The sequence below is a fragment of the Notamacropus eugenii genome, chromosome 4 (genome assembly GCF_028372415.1).
Source record: "Notamacropus eugenii isolate mMacEug1 chromosome 4, mMacEug1.pri_v2, whole genome shotgun sequence".
Classification (NCBI taxonomy): domain Eukaryota; kingdom Metazoa; phylum Chordata; class Mammalia; order Diprotodontia; family Macropodidae; genus Notamacropus; species Notamacropus eugenii.
Window position 1 is genome coordinate 217,009,610 of NC_092875.1, and position 21,558 is coordinate 217,031,167.

General features: G+C 34.3%; 1 protein-coding gene across 1 annotated transcript in view; it reads right to left on the minus strand.

Moving 5' to 3' along the window:
• The window catches only part of DOK6 (docking protein 6), a 663,764-nt gene that overhangs the window by 232,629 nt on the left and 409,577 nt on the right, over positions 1 to 21,558 (minus strand). The window contains exon 5 of the mRNA XM_072604125.1: positions 10,471 to 10,660. Within this exon, the coding sequence (XP_072460226.1) occupies positions 10,471 to 10,660 (190 nt within the window). The remainder of the gene's footprint in view (positions 1 to 10,470; positions 10,661 to 21,558) is intronic.

Consider the following 21,558-nt stretch of genomic DNA (forward strand, 5'->3'; position numbering starts at 1 on the left):
ACATATATGACTTTGATTAAATAACTTCATCTCCCTCTGTCTTGGTTTTCTCATTATGAGAGTTATATGGTGGAAAGAATGCTGCATATTTAAGAGTATCTGAATTTGAGGCATGTCTTTGATCCCAACTGAGAAATCATGGGCAAATTGTTTAGACTTTTCAAGACTCAGTTTCCATTTATGAAATGGGGATGGGGTTACTTGCAATACCTCCCTTATGGAGTAGCTATGGGGAAAGTGCTTTGTAAATCTTAAAATGCTATGTAAATGTTATTTATGGAGCCCTGGTAAGAAGGCTAAGTGAGAGATGGTATCAAAAATAAAGCTCCCATTCATCATCTCAAAAAATATGCCAAAAACAGCATTAAAAAGAGAGAAATAAGAGAAAAAATATTCAGAAGTTAAATTCTGGGGAGATGGGGGGAATTATGGGAGAAACATAAGAAATGATTATGCAAAAAATCATTAAGTTAAAATAGATTTTTAATAGAATTAAGCAAAAAAAAGTTCCAATATGATGAAAAAAGATGGTTGTTTTCCTTTGTTCTCGAAGAGGACCAAAATGATATCACCATGATAAAGTCAAGTTTCAATTTATCTGACTGTAGCTGATTAGACCAATACAAACTCCAAATCATCTACCATGGATTGGGCATAGCTAATCCATGTGAACACTTGGGGTAGATACTCCAAATTTGCACATCCTTCATTTCCTTTGATCCTTTGAGCTGTTTCAATTCTGCTTTGCTCATTGAGCACAGCACCCTTTCTGATGTGAGCAGTTGAGCAGTCCTGTGCCAGTGTCTCCCATGCCACACAATCAATTCCAAAGTTCTTGAGAGAGCCCTTGAGAGTGTTCGTGTATCGCCTCTTCTGACCATCATGTGATCACCTGCCCCATGTAAGTTCTCTATAAAATAGTCTTTTTGGTAAGCATATGTTTTGCATTTGAAAAATGTGACCAGCCCATCAGAATTGTGCTCTCTGAAGCATAGTTTGAAGGCTTGGCAGTTTAGTTCAAGTAAGGACCTCAGTGTCTGGCACTTTCAGGTGATCTTCGGAATCTTCTTCAAATGGAAGCAATTCAGTTTCCTGGTATGGAGCTGGTAGACTGTCCATGTTTCACAGGCGTAGCACAATGAGGTCAGCACAATGCTCTGTAGACCTTCAGTTTGATAATTAGTCTAATACCTCCTCTCCCTTACTTTTCTTCAGAGCCTCCCAAACACTGAGCTAACTCTGGCAATGTATGCATCCTCCTCATGATCAATGTGTACATCCTTGGAAAGTATGCTACCAAGGTAAATAAACTTATCCACAGTATTCAAAACTTCTCCATTTGCTGTAACTAATGGTTCCATGTATGGATGGTGTGATGGTGGCTGATGGAGCACCTGTGTTTTCTTGGTGTTAAGTGTTAGGCCAAAATTAGCCAAAACAGCAGAGAATTGATTCATACTTTATTGCATCTCAGCTTCAGAGGCTGCATTGAGTGCACAATCATCTACAGACAGAAAATTATTCACCAATACTTCCTCCACTTTGGTCTTGGCTTGTAGCTTTTTCAAATTGAAGAAAGTTACTATGTGGTAAAAGAATAATAGGATGAAGAAGGGGAAAATCCTGCAAAACTCCCCAATAGTTTAAAAAAGATTGTAAAAATCACAGCAATTCCCAGCATGACTATAAATCTTAAAAGAATTAAAACAAGTAATAATGAGGAAAATACAGATTTTAAAGAAAAAAATTAAAAACAGAACCGGTGATTTGAAGCTGAAGTTGGAACTGTTAAAGGAGCAGACTCACTAAAAATATCGTTAAAGAGGATTAATAGATAAGAGATGGAAATAAATGTTATAGAGTGGCTAATTTTTTTGTTATTTAATTAATTAAATTAATTGTAATGAATCATCTACATACCAAAGCAATTGCCCCCGAAGACAATAGCTTGCTAAATCTGAGAACAGATTAGATGATCAAACACGACATCTGAATGCATTATAGAAAATCATATAACAAAACTGGCCAGAAATATTGGAACTAGGCTGTAAAATTCTTACATGAGATAACTATGTAAAATGCCTTACAAACTTTAAAAATTTCAGTTATTATTGTTGTTGTATATCTAATATTTATTATTGTTAATTAATACTACAGTACATCTGCATAGAAGAAGCTCATTTAATTCACATATATATTTTCACAGTTATAGAACCTCTACATCAATGCAGAAATATTGCAAATGGTTAGGAGGAGATTGCTCGGTTTTCTTTTTTTTTTTCTTTTTTTTTTTTGATTGCTCGGTTTTCAAGAAATACCGGTTTGACCTTCCTGAATCAGTGATGAGAATAATGAATGATAAGAAATTAAATTATTCATTATATACTGAAAAGCAAAAGGAAATATCTTTTGTCCAAATATATCCATAGAAAGTTAAAATGCATTATTAACAAAATTAATGCTTCTAGATTTTTCTTCTAAGGATATAAGAATCAAGCAGAGTTTTTATAATGCAAAAAGCAGCAGGGCAAAGAAATTTAAGAAAAATAAATGAGTAAAATTAGCTTGGATTCACAAACTTCAAGAGGGGGATAAGCATATTGCTTTTTGGAAGTTCTAATTAGAAGTCATTGAGGGATCAAAGGAAGATCAACTACAGATATATATATTAATAAAAAAAAATACCAAGGAAAAGGTGAAAAGAGGGAAAAGCAATACCTCAGTCCTTGAAGTCATCATTGATAAACACCATTCAGAAAAAAATAATTGACAATTTAGGGTAAAGGGAATAGAAACTCATAAGTCAAGCTTTTATGTGAGCCATGCAAAGAAATAATTCTTAAAAGAACTGCACGCACATACACACACAAATGTATTCACATATATTCATATGAAGGCATTAGGCATGACGGGATTGGGAGAAAGAGTGTCTAAATCAGAGAATGAAATCAGGGAAGCAATTGCCCCATGTAAAATTAAAAGCAACAACTTAGGGCTGTTTACAGAAAAGATAAAATCCACTGATTTTGATTCTGGGCTTGGGAAGAGGTATGGTGCTTTTAGTGAGAAAGTTATTTCAAGCAAAAAAACCCCTATTTTAATTAAAAATAATAGATAGTATGACAGTACTGGATAGAAAGAGGAAAAAAATCAAATTCACAATTACATCCTTGATTGCCAGGGGTTTTCAGTTTTCCTAATTAAGCAGAATAGCATAAAAGAAAACATTAGAAAACAAAAATTATCAAATTGTTCCAGGAAAGACACACACATATGCATAAATAATACACAAACATATATGTATATATACATATGTATGTCCATAGAGAGTCAGAAGGGATAAATTAAAATTTATTGTAGCTCAGTTAAAAAAATGGAAAGAAAAATAGCAATCATGATTTTTAAAAAAAGCAACAATAACAAAAGTTAACAAAGATAAAAATGCTAGATTATAGGTAAATGTGTCATTAATATTAGTTTTAAATATAATATTTGTTAAATGGCATACTAACTAATTAAAAGAAATGTGAACTGAATTGCAGAGAAATTAAGTTAAAAATCTAGATAAGGATAATAATTATATGTAACTTCAGCATGCCTTGGTCATAATCAGATATATCTATAAGAAGTTAAATAGGAAATAAATTATGGAACTAGACTGAATGATGAATATATATATACATATATGTAAAAGCTCTTTGATAACTAATAGAAATCTTAAATCATACTTTTTTCCAATATAAATATTTCTTTAAAATTGATCATGTGCTAATTTATATGAATCTAATAAGTAAAGGTAAAGAATCGTTCTGAAATCTAAAATTTTCCAATTTTTCTGACTAAATACTTTTTTTAACCACACAATGGAGGTAAGGATACTTAATAAACAAGAATAGATATTACAGAAGACAAAAATCTTTCTTACAATTTTTAACAGCATCTTTCAATTCTGTTTCTTTTTTAAATTGAGAGCTTATGCTTGATTATATGCAGTGGCCTGCTCATGTGCAGCATGTGTCTTTCCATTGACCTCTACCCTTTTTAGTTTTTAGTTCTTTTCCAGATCTCACTTTTATAAAGCAACACCAGAAAAAGAGGGTCCTTTGCTATTATCAGAAGCTTGTCATCAATAAAGTGCTTTGCATTTTCCCAAAAGCAATCCAGCCTGCTCTCCTCTTCCTTTTCAAATCTGGGTCCAGCTCATTGTTCATCTGTATTAGCTGCCCCACATATACTGGTGGACAAGTCTTACAGGGTGTCCATTCAGCTGCACTTTGAAATCTGGACATTATTCATTTGTTCTTTCCTGTATGGGTGGGCAAGGCAGATTTCCTTTGAGTAATTCTTTCAGAAGTTTCTTCAATGCCCTGGGATTTGACACATTTAACAACAATGTCATCTACAAACAGGAGCATCTGAAGAGTCTCATATTCCTCAGGAAATACTTTCTTGGTGTAGAGTCTGAACTGGATTGCCTCTGTCACAGTAGTGAATACAGCCTACAGAATCCCTTTTCATACTTGCCTTAAGTGTACTAGTAGAAGGTCATTAAACACTTTTGTTGTTGTTATTATTACATCTTCCAAGGAATCTTAAAAAATTTTGATAAATAGGAGACAACTTTTTGTAAAAGAATGTGTAAGGTGGCATTTTGAGTCATACGCATTTTTCATAATCAACAAATAATATAATGAGGTATTATATTCTTTTTATCTTTAGATGTGATAACAGTAAAGATGTCATCAATTGTTGAAAGTCATTTGTGAAAGTTTGCTTATTGTCCAGTAAAACCTTCACCAAGGATGTGAACAACATGTGCATAGATAACTCTCATAATGATGTCGAATAGATGCAGGAGCTGGGACATAGATCAGTAGTTGTTAATGTTTTCTAAGTTATCTTTTATAAAAGAATCAACAATGTCTGAAGTTTTTTTTTTTTTTACACATCTATGGTATCTTTCCCTTGTTTTCAGAATTATATAATTTTTACTTTGTGTCTCTTCTATATTCTAGATGCTTGTTTCATTTAATTTTCTTTAGTGTTATTTCTACTTCCTTTATAAGCAGCTTAGGGACTGTGATGTTAGGGTGTAGTTGGTTGAGGCAGTTCCACTGTCCTTGATAGATGAAATTATTACAATAATTTTTGCAAATCCTTTAGAGTTTTCCTTCCATTTATAAGGCTCTTTCTAAATTCATCCTTGAATATTCTTAGATAATTTCTTTTAGTGGAATATCTTGTCATGCATTCATTATTCCTGTTTTACCCTCCATTGCTTTACAAGATGATATTGCTTATAATTGTTCATCACCTTCATAGAGATTAATTTATATTCTATAATAGATAATTGGACAAACATTGAAATGGTTTTCAAAAGAATACATTCCATTAACATCCAGCTACATCCTACATTTGTGGGGAAAAGTTGTTAGAGAAGAAGCAAGATAGGAGAATATAATTTGAATTATAAGAGGAAAATGAAAGTATGAAGGTTTTGGGGTATAAATTCTAGTATTACAAATATAGAGACCTCAAAATATCTTGGATAATTAAAAAAATAAACTATGCTACAACTAGAGCATTATCACTGATCACTACATGCAACCATTGAAACATGTCACTGGACATTTAAATATTCTTAATAAATATTGTCATAAGATATATAATGACTGAGCTATGTGGAAGGAAAAGATTTCAAAATATGTTGACCTAGCAGAAGAAATCAGAATTGTGTGAAAACAGAATGAAGTATATGTTATCTGGGCAGGTAGGTGGTGCAGTGGATAGTGTTGAGGATTTGGAGTCTCAAGAAGCTCATCTTCATGAATTTAAATCTGATCTCAGACACTTTTCTGTGTGACCTTCAGCAAGTTATTTAACCCTGTTTGCCTCAGTTTCCTTATATGTAAAATGAGTGAGAGAAGAAAATGGGAAACCACCCTAGTATATTTGCCAAGAAAACCTCAAATGGAATCATGAAGTGTAGGACATGACTGACAAAGTACTAAACAAACACAACACATATCATCTTGCTTTTAAAACTACTTTGCTGTCTATTTCTTGGAATTTACCTTTATAAATTAAAATTGCAAACCTTAGCACTATTAATAGTTGACATGTAAAAAGCACTTTAAAACTTGCAAAACACTTTATCTGATGTGATTGTCAGTTATTATTATCTTGATTTTATAAATCATGAAACTGAGGCTCAGACAGATTATGATTTATTTGTTATTATAAAGCTCTTCAGTATGAGAAAAGGATTTGAATCCAGACTTTTTTTTTACTCTAAGTCTTTTACTCACTGTTTCTTAATAAGAATTTGAACTACAGTTTTTAGCCATATGATATTCTTTTGCTAGTAGTTTTTTTAAAAAAAATATTGAATTACAATGTAGAGTAACATTATCATTGGTATTTCTTCTGTTGGGTGCCTACAGCAATTTTCTGCATGAGTATATCAATGAATCATGATGTCCATCCCACACTATTTCTTTCTGAGAAGGTTTCCATTGCTTTTCCTTCTTGCCAAAGGGACCATTTAAAAAACATTAAAAAATCATTTTGCCAAGATTGAATGCATTTCCAACCTAGCCAACATTCTGTTGATGATGATCTGTCCTTATTTAAAATAAGTATCAGGAAGATGACTTCCTTTTCATATTCAAGTTATTTGACTCCCCTTTAAAACTCACAGTCCAAGATAATGGTCCTCAGAAATCATTGCCTGCATCTAAAAAACATTGTTCCTAGATAAAATTTCAAAGTAGGATGAGATCTCAGCAGTCATTTAGTCCAGACTACACTCCTACAATAGTCTTCACCCTATTATATTTGACAGGAGTTCATTTAGCCTTAGTTTTGAAGACACTGGTTAATGGATAGACATAGCTCATATTAACTTCCCTCCTAAATTCCTTTTCTTTTCTTCTTTTGTATACATTTGCATAGTATAAAAGGTCATATATCTGGGAAATAGTTTGATTATTTTTCATTCTCTCTCCCTTTAGAAAAAAAAAATCAAACTTTGAAAAAATACAGAAATCAAATGCCATTGGGATTTGGCATACCACTGTTGATTGTGGAAATAAAATTGAAGGGGGTTTCAGAATATCTAAAAGCGCCAATGAATAGCATGGTTAAGAATGCTTGCCTTAAACACTATTTCTTTTAAGAGATTTAGAATTAAATTGCTAAAATGCTTTACCTCCTGAGAAATATGGTCCCCTATGTCAGGTATGTCAAGGGCAAAGAAAATTCTTGGATTTCCCATTTTATTTATGCATATATTCACATAAAATAATAGCAGAGATTCAGGTCACTGAGTTTGGATGAATCTATTTGCAATTTAATACCTCATTTTTCATAATTATTTTCCTATAGATACCTGTGATTTCATCAGTACAGGAATTTCTAGTGTGGGAATTCCCTGATGCAGTTCAACAAATTATCTTTAACTTATTACAGTCTTCAAGATTTGCCTATAGGACAGAGAGGTCCAGTGACTTGCCTGTGCTTGCAAAACTAGTAAATGTCAGAAATAGTGTCAGTTCTCCCTGAAGCTCCCCTCAATTCACCATGCCATAACATCTTTCTTTCATATCTATACACTTTAAAAAAATAGCAAATATGTTCAAAGAATTCATTCAGTCTCCACTCAATTTTCATTTTTAATAGCTATGCCTAGATGATAAAGCAGTTAATTGCTCATTCTCTGAGGTCACCGATGCTGGTTGTCACTTCAGCCAGTCAATACACACTTACAAGGCTACTAGCAGGCACTGAATTTTTCCTTTTTTTCTTAGCTACTAAGTGGCTATACATCTGATGTGACTTAGCAGGCAACTAAATTCCGTTTCTATTTCTTCAAAACTGGAGTAATAATTACACACACAAACACAAAGATACACAATACAGAGTGTATATGTGTGTATATATACATATACTCATGTGTATGTGTGCATATATGTGCACATGTATATTAACATTCATATTAATATATACATACATACATATATATCCATATCTGAAACATACATGGTAAGAGAACCAGAGAATTAAGGCAAAGCAGTTTTGTGGAAAAGAATATACAATAAATTAAATAACTTTTTGCAGCATTTTAAAATTTCAAAAATATTTCAAGTACAATTTAACCTCAAAAAATTCTGTAGTGAAGTAGACAATGCAAGCACTATTACTCATAGTTTATAGATGAGGAAATTCAGCCTTAGAGTGGAGACCCAAGGTCATACAACTACTGACATCACTTGGATGGTATTTTTCCACACTATTTTCACTATTATTTCGAATCTGAAATAATCTTTCTTTCTTTAAAATGTACAGAATAATTTCTACCGTGGATGTGCTATTGCCATATTCTAATTCATTTTGTAGTAAGTGCATAGTATTTGAGATACAAATTTTCTTTTTTAATGTGTTACTATCCTAATATGTAAGTTCAGTGAACAAAATGACTGTATCTTGAGTGTGTTTGTTTTTCCCACTGTATCTGTCGCAGCAGATTGTCCATGGGAGGTGTTTAATAAATGACTGTTGTATGACTGCATAAGTGAGTCAATGAAATGTCAGTTTGAACCCAGGCTTGCACATTGTAATTCCAGTGCTCCTTGATATGATGCAAGATGTCAACAAGATACAACACCATAGCAAGAACCCTAGAATTAGAATCAGATAATTGGGACTTAAATTTTAGCTCTTTAAATTTCTATGGTGTGAACCCACATGACTGGACCCCTACCCAAGTCATTTCACATCTGGAATATATTCATTTCTGAAAGATACCTTTTAGGAAGGGCACTGATAAAGGATAATGTTCAAAGGAAGGTCACAAGGATGAAGAAGGACCTTAAAGATTCCATATGTGACTTAGATGAGGGAATGATATGTTTAAGCTAGAGAAGAAGACACAATATCTATCTGTCCCATGACTGTCACATGAAAGAGGAATTAGACATATTTTCTGGGGTACCAGAGGACAGAACAGGAAATAATCAGTGAAAATTGCAAAGGGATAAATTTAGGCTTAATGTTAGGGGAAAAAAACCTACGTATAAACCTCTTCTATTAGCATTTCCAGAACTGAGGGAGTTTGTATTAGGAGGTAACAATGACAATATTAGTCATGCTATAGAACAGTGGTAGCCAACTCAAATAGAAATGAGGTTGTACATGTATGTACATACATACATAAATGTCCCTGTGGACTGCATATTAACTTAGAAAACCACATATGTTTTTTATTATTAGTACTTTAATACATTAAAATCAGATAGGAACTCCATTTTGATTTGGTTTAGGCAATACTAGAAGGTTTTCCAGGTCTTGTATGCCTACAGGCTGCTCTGCTATAAACAACAGAATTTTGGATTGAAAATCTGGAAGATCTTAGTTCAAACCCTACCTCTGACATTTATGAACCATGCCATTATAAGTAAATCTTTTAACTTCTCGGGCTCACTTTCCTTAAAAGTAAAATGACAGAATTGAATTAGATGCTTACTAATGTTCCTTCTAAGTATGAATCCTAGGAACTATAAATGTTTATTATCTACATCAAAAGGAGTAAAATCTAATAGTAAGCACTTTATTTTATTATGTATTAAATTATAGATTAAATCATACCTTCTTTGCTATAGAATGTTGCTAACAATATCTCAATGGATAGAAGTGAAAAGGTTATTATTATTGGTAGGTAACAATAACATTCATGCCAAATACAATTTGAGTTGGATATGCACACCTTATGTATGAAACAAGATAGGTATTGCTCATGAAGCACACAAACGTGATTGAACCACAATACTTTGTTAAGACAGTGATAAAATGATGATAATGAACCCAGTAAGCAATAATGCCAGGGCTGTTTATTTTAGAGGTAAATACACTCCCAACATCTCTTGTCATTTGGAAGAAGTATTTACATTTAAGTAACTTGATTAGTCAAGTAATTTGGATAAATGAATACTCTATTAAATTACCTCAAACTTAAAAAAGCAATACTGTAAGATATTTTATATAAAATTGTTTCCAAAACTACCTCTCTATGAAGAACACACATTACTAATACAACACAAGGACATATGCACTTTGGAAGAGTTGATCCTCATTGCAGCAAGACAGATTGCATAATGGATCTGAAACTTTACATTATTAGGAGCCTCTGATGTTGAAAAATATTAAAATCATCATGTACAAAGCTAGATACCAGTGTGATCAATAAAATTATTCTGCTGAATGTTACTTAGTTAATTAGCTCAAGAACAAAAAAACCCCAGAAAACAAAATAAAACAAATTATTAGGCATGTCATAGCCTCTATTTGTCTTTTGTCTTTTTAGTTTTAAGTAGAACCTTGTTCATCCAGGCCTGTGGTGAGTATAACCTTTCCTGAAAGGGTCCACCTGCCGCACATTTTTTGCCCTATTTAACATTGACAAGTGGAACTTACCTTCCTGACTCGAATGTGAACCAAGTTGAGTCACGACCATATCTCCTCAATGAACTAAGAGGCCACATCACCAGCTTGACCTTGGCGTTGTGAATATCCCAGAGATAGATGTTTTCATGTGTAATCTGCATTGTGCATTCCCCATAAATATCTAGATTTGGTGTAGGCATAAGATATACATTGAATCGTTCTGGAAAGGGAAAAGAAAAGATAATGGAGGTAAGAAGAAAACAGTAATTAGTCTCTGATTTCAGTGCTTTCACCTATACACAGTATGATGGTCAGAAATCGTTCATATCTACTCATACTATAGTTTTTTGGATGGTACTGGTGTTTATTACTGAACAGATTTTTAAAGTAATTCTGTTTTTCATAAGTATCTATCATGTATTATTTTAGATGATAACTTTTGTTATGTGATATACCACTCTCATTACTCCACCTCTATAAGATGATATAATTTGGGAGCCCAGAAAATGGTTCCTATTTAAATGGTTTTATTTTCCAGGGCTTAGCACAGTGACATTAATGCAATAGTTTTCAAAACGTACTTTGTTTTATGGAGGCACTAGGTAATGCAGTGGGTAAAGTGCTGAGCTTAAAGTCAGGAGGACTCAATTTCCTGTTCAGATCTGACCTGGGACATTTACTAGCTCTGTGGTCCCAGGAAAGTCACTTAACCCTGTTTGCCTCAGTTTCCTTATTTTACAGATGAGGAATGGAGAAGGAAATAGAAAACAAAGATACTTCGGTATCTTTGCCAAGAAAACCCCAAAATGAGGTCATGAATAGTTGGGCATGACTGAAACTGAACACCATTTGATAAATTTAAATAAATGCCTATATTCAGATGTACATACACACAAACCTGTATGAGTGAATATATATATATATATATATATACATATATGTACACATATATGGACACACACATATCTATTTTCACTGAGAAAAAATCCCAGGATGAAAACTCCTTCCACCTTCGATTGTCAATTCATCTACATTATCTACTCAGAGATTATTCTGGGGGCACTGGGAAGCTATTAAGTGACCTGTTCACTTAACAGTGGTCACACTATTTGTATGTGTTATAGGCAAAACCTGAACCCAGATCTTAACTAGACCATGACCATGCCTCTTCTTAAGTACATTCTTAAGCTATATCTCCCTGGCATTTACTTTATTTTAGGTGATTTTTATAGTTATTTTGTAAAATAAAATTTTACACAGACTACATCATAAACTTAAGGTGAAATATACCACATTTGTGCCACAAAAAGATATTTAACAAGATATCTGAGGTGACTCACAGGTAGTCATTTGGAAAAAAATGAAAATGTTTTGTTCTATGTGAACAATGTACATGTTAAATTTAAACATTTGAATCCACTTATTGTTTTCTATATTTTCCATCTAGAGACATTTTTATTAAGTAACCAGAAGTGAGAAAAACTCCAATTGCTCCTTTCCAGGATTTTCCATGCATGACAATCTGAGAGGAGAACTAATTTTAAAAAATGAATCACAATCACAGCTTTGTAATATTCTAGGATATCTCAAGAGATGTGTACAAATTACCTTAACAAAACTCAATGAATTTTAATTCAATTTCACTTAAGAAATAAATATAGGTCATTGAGTACTTTCTTTCTTAAGTAAAGGGAAAGGAAATGGTGGAATATTGCAAAATCAAATGATAAGTTGTTGCAACTTGAAAAATACAGTTTAGAATTACCAGCAGATATTTGAAGTCATTTTTAACTGAAAGTAATGTTTTAGGGGCAGAATTATAAGATTAATTATTCTGAGATGTACACAAACAGATGGAAGAGAAATGGCTTTTCTAGGAAAATAATGCTTATTCTCAAGCATTTGATCTCAAGATTTCTGTTTTTTTCTTAAGATTAGTGTTTGTCAGTATTAGACGAGATCTGACTGAATGGGATAATACAGACATTTTTAATAAGGATTTTTTATAAAGTAAAGACTAGCAAATGTCAATGCTTAGATACAAACAAGTTTAACATAAGGATGAGCATAAAGTCCAGGAACTATGGAGCTATTATTTTTATGTTCTGATCTTGGAATTTATTTCACCAAATGAAATCAAACAACTCAGATTTTATTAAACATCTTGTTCCATAAAACATATAGAGAACCCATTGACTCTAAAATGGTGTTTCGCATTTAGATTCATTCCTTTTAAGATACAAAATAAGAATGAGGGCTGATTACATGATGCATTTCAAAAAATCCTCAAAAAACTTCATATTCTCTATCTAGCAGATTTAAGAAACAAGTAATAAAGACATTCAAAACCCCGTCTCAACAACTAAAATGTCAATGAAATCATAGACAATAAAGTCAAAAGAATTGGCTTCATATCACGGGCATTTGAGTATACTGGGGCCCCCCAAAATTGAACCAAGCAAATATATAAAATCTGAATCACAAATTTTCTTCCTTTTCTCAGTTTACCTTTGAGGATATCTATGCTTTTCACCATTAATTATACTGTTTACAATAGATGACCAAAAATATCTAGAGATATTAATATAATAATGTAACATAAAATATTGTATTTTATCATATAATATTATGCAGCATAACAATATTAATATTTTAATGCTATTTATATCCAGAGATACTAATATCTCTAGGCATCTTGGATCCTTTATTGTTGATAATATGGTAATAATATCCACAAAAGGAAAACAAGCAACCAGAGGCTCCAAATACTCTCTGCCAGTTCCAGAATCTAAATATTTTCATCAGAGAATCTGTGCCAAAGAACAAAGAAACACTAAGACTTCACCGGAATCACAGAATTTTCCAGTTGAAAGCAACTTCAGAGGTCATCTAGTCCAATGTGTACATGAACAAGAGTCCCCTCTATAATATACCTAACAAATGGTCTTCTAGTCTTTATCCAAATCTCTCCTGTACTTCTGATTTTTGGAAAATTCTGTTAGGAAGTTGCTGTTTTCCCTAACATCAAACATAAATTCCTTCCCTTGTAACTTCCACCAATTGCTTCTCATTTTGCCTCTGGGGCTAAACAGAACAAATTATTTACTGATGGTTTGACAGTCCTGCAAATGCTTGAATTCAGCTAACATATGCTTCTCGCATTTTTTTTCTTTTTTTCCTCCATACTAATATGTCCAGTTCCTTCAATGACATAAAATGGAATCCCTTCATTATCCTGTTTGCACTTTTGGAGTACTCTCCAGCATGTAAATCTCTTTTCCAAAAATGTGGGGTACAATACCAGACGTGGTATTTTACCTGTGTTCTAACTGGGACACAGTATGACATGACTATCATCTCCCTTGTCCTGAACACTATCCTGCTCCTAGTGCAGTCTGTATCACATTAACCTTTAAGGTTGCCATACCACACTGTTAATTCTTATTGATCTTGTAGTGCATTATAATCTTCAGAATTTTTTTTAAGGGAAAATATCCGGCAATAAATGCTTCCTTCATCTTATACTTGGGAAGTTATTTTTTAGAAAATCTAGTTGTAAATTGACACGTCCTTATTAAATTTCATCTTCCAAGTTTCTGTCCAATGTTAATCTAACCCATCAACATCTTTTTGAATTTTTTTAAATGGCATATATTAGATATCAATTTTCTACTAGCAATTTTATTTTTATTCAATCCAAGGATCATTCTCCTCATCAGAGAGAACCCAAAGAGAACAGTTTAAGCTTTCCTCCTTTTCTCTGTCACCCATTATCATTATCTCATCCTCCTCCACCCTTTTAGCAGAAGTGCTAGCTTTTTTTAACCTTCTCTTTTCCTCAAAGAAACCTGCCGCCCCCCATTTTGTTAACCTTAGCAATGCTCTCACAGAATTCTGTTCTCACAGAATTATGACACACTTCTGTATTTACTTATCCTTTTATATTCTATAATGTCTTTAAAAAATTTAAATTGGTTAGTGAGTTCCCTGTACATTCTGTTGGACTCTGTACAAACAACATATACTTTTCCTATTCATCAGAACTGCTTCTATCTTCAGAATTTCATTCTTGAGAATTTTCCATCCCTCCTGGGAGTAATGTCATGTATGTAATTTTAGCTCAGATAGTAACTATTCCCTGAACCCTTTGAAATCTGCTTTTCAAAATCATGTACTCATTGCAAAACCACACACAGTTTTCTTCTCCTCTATTATAAATTCTAAAAATGGAGCAGTTCTGCCTTCTCCCACTGGCTAGGTACCCATAATTTCCACTGCAGTAACCAATTACTCTTTGATGATAATCAGATTCTGAGTAGAATCTTCACTGGTGTTTCTATCATTTGAAAGTTATGACTACTAGTAATTCATGGATTTTATGTTACATAAATGTACATATATGCATGCACATACATATATGTTCACACACAAATAATATACAGGTATTTTACTTTGGTTAAGGAGAGAACTCTAATAGCTATCCTGATTGTTGAAGTCAACCATGACTATTGTAGCTTTTCAGAGACGTTTTAGGAATGGATTTCATGACACCAATTCCTATGGCCACTATCCTGGTAGAGTCGCTCAGAAACTCACATCTGGATTATTACCGTGACTTGTTGGCTGGTCTGCCTGCCACAAGGCTCTCTGCACTCTTGTTCGTCCTCCACTTAGCCACCAAAGCAATTTTTCTAAAGCCTGGGTTTGATCATGTCATTCCCCACTGCTCCCCTCAAACACACTCAATAAACTCTAGAGCCTCTCTATTGCTTCTGTTATCAAATTAAAAAAAAAAATCTCCTTGGCTTTCAAATTACTTCACAACCTAGTTGTCCCCTATCTTTTCAGCATTATTACACCTTAAACTTCCCTCATGTACTCTTTGATCCAGTGACACCAGCTTTGTTGCATAAAAAATTCTGAGACTCTAGGTATTTTCTTTGGTTGTCTGGTATTCTTTCCCTTTTAATCTCTGCCTCTTGATTTCACTAGCTTCCTTCAAGACCCACCTTAAAATTTACATTCTACAAGAAACTTTTCCTAATATCTCTTAATCCTAGTGTCTCCTTTTAGTTAGTCATTTCCTATTTATCCTGTATATAGCTGATTCCTATGTAGTTGTTTGCTTATTGTCTGCCTCCTTAGACTGTGAACTTCTCAAAATCAGGGACCATTTTTTTCTTTCTTTGTTTCTTTTCTTTCTTTCTTTTCTTAGAAAGGTGTCTGGAACATAATAGTCACTTAGTAGATAGTTATTGGCTAAGTGATTAAATTTACCTTTTTGTTAGGATCTGTACCGTGCCTTATTGGTTACAAATGTTTTGTGTATTTGTGTAAGTCTATCTGGCAACATAGGTTTTATTGTTGGCTCCTTCCTTTCATGGATCTCCTCTTAATTTCTGGATGTTTTTTCTGCTATTCATCATCTTAGATTATAGGTACCCTCTATGTTATCTACTTTGTTGAATTTACTTAGACAATTTTCTCTGTGTATCTTCCTTTTCAGGTTCAGAAGGTTTTGATTAGATCACAGGCAAATACAATCATTTTTAAGTTAACTCCATCCTTATCCAGGTATCTGCCAATCCTGTATTTTAAGGTGTGGTCCAAAATCCATAATCTATCCTCAAATTTTTCTTTTTTTTTTTATTATTACTGAAACTTAAATACATGATGAGGAAAAAAAAACACATTATAAACTTAAATGTTGAAACATATACAAAATAAGAAAAAATGTGTTATGTTCACAGAAGAAGCTGAGAGGATTAAAAATTATAGCAATATATTTGCATTTCAAGAAAGACTATATGATAAATACTATGCATCATGTTGAGAGCTGTCCATCTTTTCTTTGCTTCCTTGTTAGTTTTCTTTTGTTTTCTGCTGTGTACTTTGACTTTGTTCTTTCCCTCCTCCCCTCCTCCAAAGGCTACAATTGAGGATATACTTATACATAAATACACATATACATATATCCACATACATACATATAAAGATATATACTGTCCCTAACAAATTCTACTTCTGATGTTTGTTCATATCTTTAATTTCCTATCTCTCTTAATACCTCTACTTTATTTCTACCCTCTACCTTGTCCTTCTGTTACTTAACCTATCCCCCTCCAAGGATCCCTCTTGTTTTCTCCCATTCCCATTAATCTAAAGACCTTTCTATACTCTCTCCTTTAAGCTATTCTCTCATCCTCCCCTGTAAAGATTCCTCCCTTATGTTCTCCTCCCCCTCACTACCCCTTTAGTGTTTCATTTCTTTCTGAATTTAGAAAACTTTTGTACTCTTCTAGATTTTTACATATTGTTCTCTCTTGAGCCCATTCCTGATGAAAGTAGGTTTCCAGAATGAATAGCCCCTCTCCTCCATCTAATTCCTCTGTGTTGGTTCTTGCCCTTGCACCTCATTTGTATAAAATAATTACTCTTTTTAGCTGTTCCTAGATAGTTTTACTTTTTAAAGTCATATCATACTCAGGTCTACCCCAAACATTTTTATGGATTACCTAATTATTACTATTATTAATAGCAATCTTAGACATACATTTTACATACATAAAAAGTAAACAGTCTATCCTTATTGATTCCCTTGTAATTAGTATTTAGTACATGCCATATATTTCTCTTGGCTCTTATATGCCAAATCTTCTATTAAGTTCAGTTTTTAAAAACAAAACCCTTTAAGTCTGACAATTCATTAAACATCCACTTTTTTTCCATTCAGGATTATGCTTAGCATTACTAGGTTTGATATTTTCAACTGGAACCCAAGCTCTTTTGCTCTTCAATATATAGTGTTCCAAAACCTGTGGTCTTTTAGTGTCACCACTGCTAGGTCTTGTGTGATTCTAATTGTGGTACTGCCATGTTTATATTGTTTTATTTTCTTGCTGTTTGTAATATTTTATCCTTAAGCTGGGGGTTGTGGAATCTGACTGTGATATACCTGTGGGTTTTCCTTGTAGGTACTTTTATAGGTGGTAATAGGTGGATTTTTTCTGTTTCTACTTTCCCATCTTATTCTAATACTTCAGGACAGTTTTCTTAAATTATTTCTTGTATTATTCTGTCAAGATTCTTTTTTCTGATAATAGCTTTCAGGTAGTTGATTATTCTTATATTTTCTCTTCTTGATCTGTTCTTCAGATTAGTTAATCTTTTATGAGCCATTTCACACTCTCTTCTTTTTTTTCATTCTTTATATTTTGTTTGATCATTTCTTGATCTCTTATAACTTTGCTGGCCTCCCCTTGGCCAAGTATGATTTTAAAGGAATTATTTTCTTCCTTAAGATTCTGGATCTCCTCTTCTAATTGGTCAACATTCTTTTCACAATATTCTTATTTTTCTTGTTTTTTTTTTTTCTTTTTAGCTTCTTCTTAGTTTCTCTCATCTGATTTTTGAAGTCTTTTTAAAGTTCTCTGATGAATTCTTTTTGAGCCTGTGACATTTGACATGACTTTTTGGGGTAGAAGAGGATGCATTCTTTCCTTCAGTATCCTCTTCTGAAGATGAACCCCAGTCCTCTCCATTCCCATAGTAACTCTCTTTGACTGGATTCTTTTTTCTTAGCCTGTGCATTTTTTTTTTGGTTTGGTTTGCTTTATCTTGTATAATCTTGTATATCTTCTATAATCACCTCTAGTCTCGGGGTACCAGGGATGGTGCCTCTGTCCTCAGATCCTCCTTCAGTTCTCCCCTTTGGCCTGGAACTGAAACCAAGATCTCCAGCCTCCTGTAAATGACCACGGAGAACAGGGTCCCTGTCCCAGTGCTTTTGTACTGATCAGGTGTGAGCTGGTTTCTTCTTGCCCCTGCCACATCTCCACAGCACAGCTGGGTCTGATGTTCCTTGTCAGTAGAGGTTCCCTTTACCTACCTTGGCTCAATTTCCCAACACCTTTCATCATCCCAGAGGTAAAAATTCCTGTAGCTGGGGCTGAGACAGCCATCCAATCCAGCTAATCCCAGGGCTTTCCCCTGGTTAAGTGGATCTAGGACCTAGCCTGGAGGTATTTACTCTTCACAGGGACCAAACTTTGAGGACTTTTCTTCAGATCTCTGATTGTCCCAGGAGGACCCCTGTTCTGCCTCTACTCCTATTAATTTTTGCCTCTCTATGTTCGCCCTGAGGTGCTATTTCATCTCTTTTGTTGGGGAAAATCTTGAGAGCTTGAAATTTTCTCATTTACTCTGTAATCTTCCCAGAATCCTCTTCTATTCTCATATTTTCCACCAGCTATTCACATGTACCTCAACTTGTGGAATAGCTCTCTCAAACTAATTTTATGATTTATAATGCAATCCCCCAGTCAACTGAAGCAGACTTGCTGTGTAGAATCACATCATATTTTAAAGAATGTATGAATAAATAAACAAAGCACTTATTAAGCACTTACTATGTGTAAAGCATTAGACAGGCAAATAGAAAAGTTCACATTTTAATAAGAAAGCCAATATGTATGAAAGTTTTCAGCTGCAAGTTAGATGGAAAAGTCCCAGGGCTCTTATGGTATAACAGTGAAGCAAATGTTAATGCCTTTTCTTTAATGTCACTATTTAATGTCATTATTCCCATGGCTATGGGTTTAGAATCTTGGGGTTTCTTTTATCAGGATCTGAGGGGACAAAGTAATCAAGGTAGTAGTGTTGGTTTCACTCATATGGCCCATGTTTCCTCCTCTTCCTCTCTTTCTCTCTCAGGGTACCTAGATTTAGCTAGGCCAGCTTGCCTGCTTTGTGGGTGGCATTTTGCTGGCAATTGGTGTGGATGGCTAGATCCTCTCCACAGGAGTTGATTCCTCAGAAGATGGCTGTGAGATCTGGGTTAGATTCAGGGCAAGTGATTGTATCGGTAAGCAGGCCAACATACACAGTGGGGCCTCCTATCACAGGTCCTCAGATTTGAATTCATAATAGGAAAGGTAACTTTTGGGGGGGTTAACAATAACTTCAATCAAGCACATATATTAATCCTTTAGTCAAGCACATATATAATTACCTGGTTCAGGGGAGTAGGCATCCTGAACTTCAAAGAAAATACAAAGAAATTAAAAGTCAACAGACATGCTTCCAAAATGTCTGACCATAATTCAACAGACAACTGTCTGACCATAATTACCAGAGAGGGAAGCATGACATCTGGTTTCTCAAAGGAGGGGAGAGAGGCTCCTTAAAGTGGTTTCCCAGAGTCCTCAGCTGGCCAAAAAACCACTTATAGTCAGTAAGCCTAAAGAAAAACCTCATCCTCAGAGTATTTATACACTTTTTAGAGCCAGAGGGCATAACCTTCTGATCAGTGCTTCAATAGAAAAAACAAAAGGTACTTGGGACCTTCCTACAAAACAACTCCACTAATCAAGCTTCTCACTATAGGCAGACCCATCAGTGGGTGGGAAAGATTCTTTCCAATCATATTATTCAATCAGAGGCACTTTTAGTAAAACGAAAACTGCAAAAGATCCTAATTTGATCGCCATTACAGTGGTCTAAGGAATGTCATCCTTCAAAGGCTTATAAACTTGTAGATGACAGTTGATCACCAGTTGTAGTGATGAGGAAGGCAGGCCCTTTCTCCACAGTGATTTTTCGCTTCAATGATGGCTTTGTGGGTTAGGCTAGAAATGGTTATTATGGCCTAGGGAACACTGCTATTTCCAGATCTCTGGGGTCCTGGGATTTCTTCATTGGGACCTAATGGTGGCCAAGATGGTGGTGATAGTTTGACTAGCCTGCCAGGTGGCTTCTCTGCTTTTATGTGAACATATTATTTCCCTGGTAGACTGTAAATATCCCTATTCTAGATAGGATTCTTTTTTTTTTTTTTAAATTTTGGTATCCCCAGAAACTAGCACACTGCTAGGCACATAAGAGGTATTTAATAACTACTTGAAAATGAATTGATTCTACATAATAGCCCTCCAGTACCCGAAGATAGGTATCATATCTGCATTAAGTTTTCCCTTTTCTTTAATTTTACCTGATTCTCATATCAGGTAAGCTGGAAGCATTTCCCAATGCTACTTGCTATGGTTGTTTTTCCAGTATCCTTATCAATATCCTTTTCACATGGTGGCATCCAGGATGGAAGACAATATTTCATGTACTCCTGGGAGACCCTTCCCATTTTTAGAATCTTTTATATCTGCAAGTTGATAAGGGATGGGAATTCTCCCAGGTGCTTCATGCAATATTGTTCCAAGTTCAATGTATTTTATGGGTCTATATAAGATCCTTCAAGGGGAAAGACACAGATAAGCCCAGAGGTCCCCTTAACTAAAACATCCCTGCCTTTATGCTACTTATACAGGGTTTCTCAAAAATTTTATTTCAGTTTTAACTGACTAAAGCTTGAAATTGCAGGCAAACTTTTTGGGTCACTCTATATATTGACCAACACAGATTGAAGTCTTTTGAGATATGTAGTTCTCTTATTTCCAGAAGTAGTCTGACGCAGAGAAATTATGGTAGAATGATTGCTTCCTTATTTCTGGAAAATATATCTCTTAATGTAACTCAGAATCACATTTGCTTTTTGACTGCCATGCCACATGGTAGACTCACCGTGCTCTTTCAGTCTTCTAATATTGCTCTCTTCCTGCCTTTGCCCTCTTCTGCTGCCCCTATTTTGTATCAAAAGCTCTCCCTATCATCTTATTCCTGATGGGGTGCTTGGGTGCATGTGCTTGGGCCCCAATTCTAAAATCACATTTCTCTTTAAAAATCACATTTCTCTCTAGCCTTAAAATACTATCTCAGGTAGTTTCTCTCACAGCCTGCCCTAGTAACAACCCTTATCTCCCTTCCTGATATAGTAGCCAGCAGCACCTATAGAACTCATTAGTTTGAACCAGCTGTGTACTGAACTGACTGTGTACTGGGTCAGAACAACATTTACTACTTACTGACCAATCATATGTGTTCTAGACTTAGACATACCTACATTCCCTCACATTAATCTTGCCTAATAAGACATTGAGGAGAGAAGCCTGGTTTTCCCGGTCAGCCCTGACCATTGGTTGACTTAGTGATGTTTCAGGCCTAAAACCACACCTCCAGGTAGCCCTCCCTTGGGCTATTTCCTGATGAAATTTGGGTAGAACACCTGCA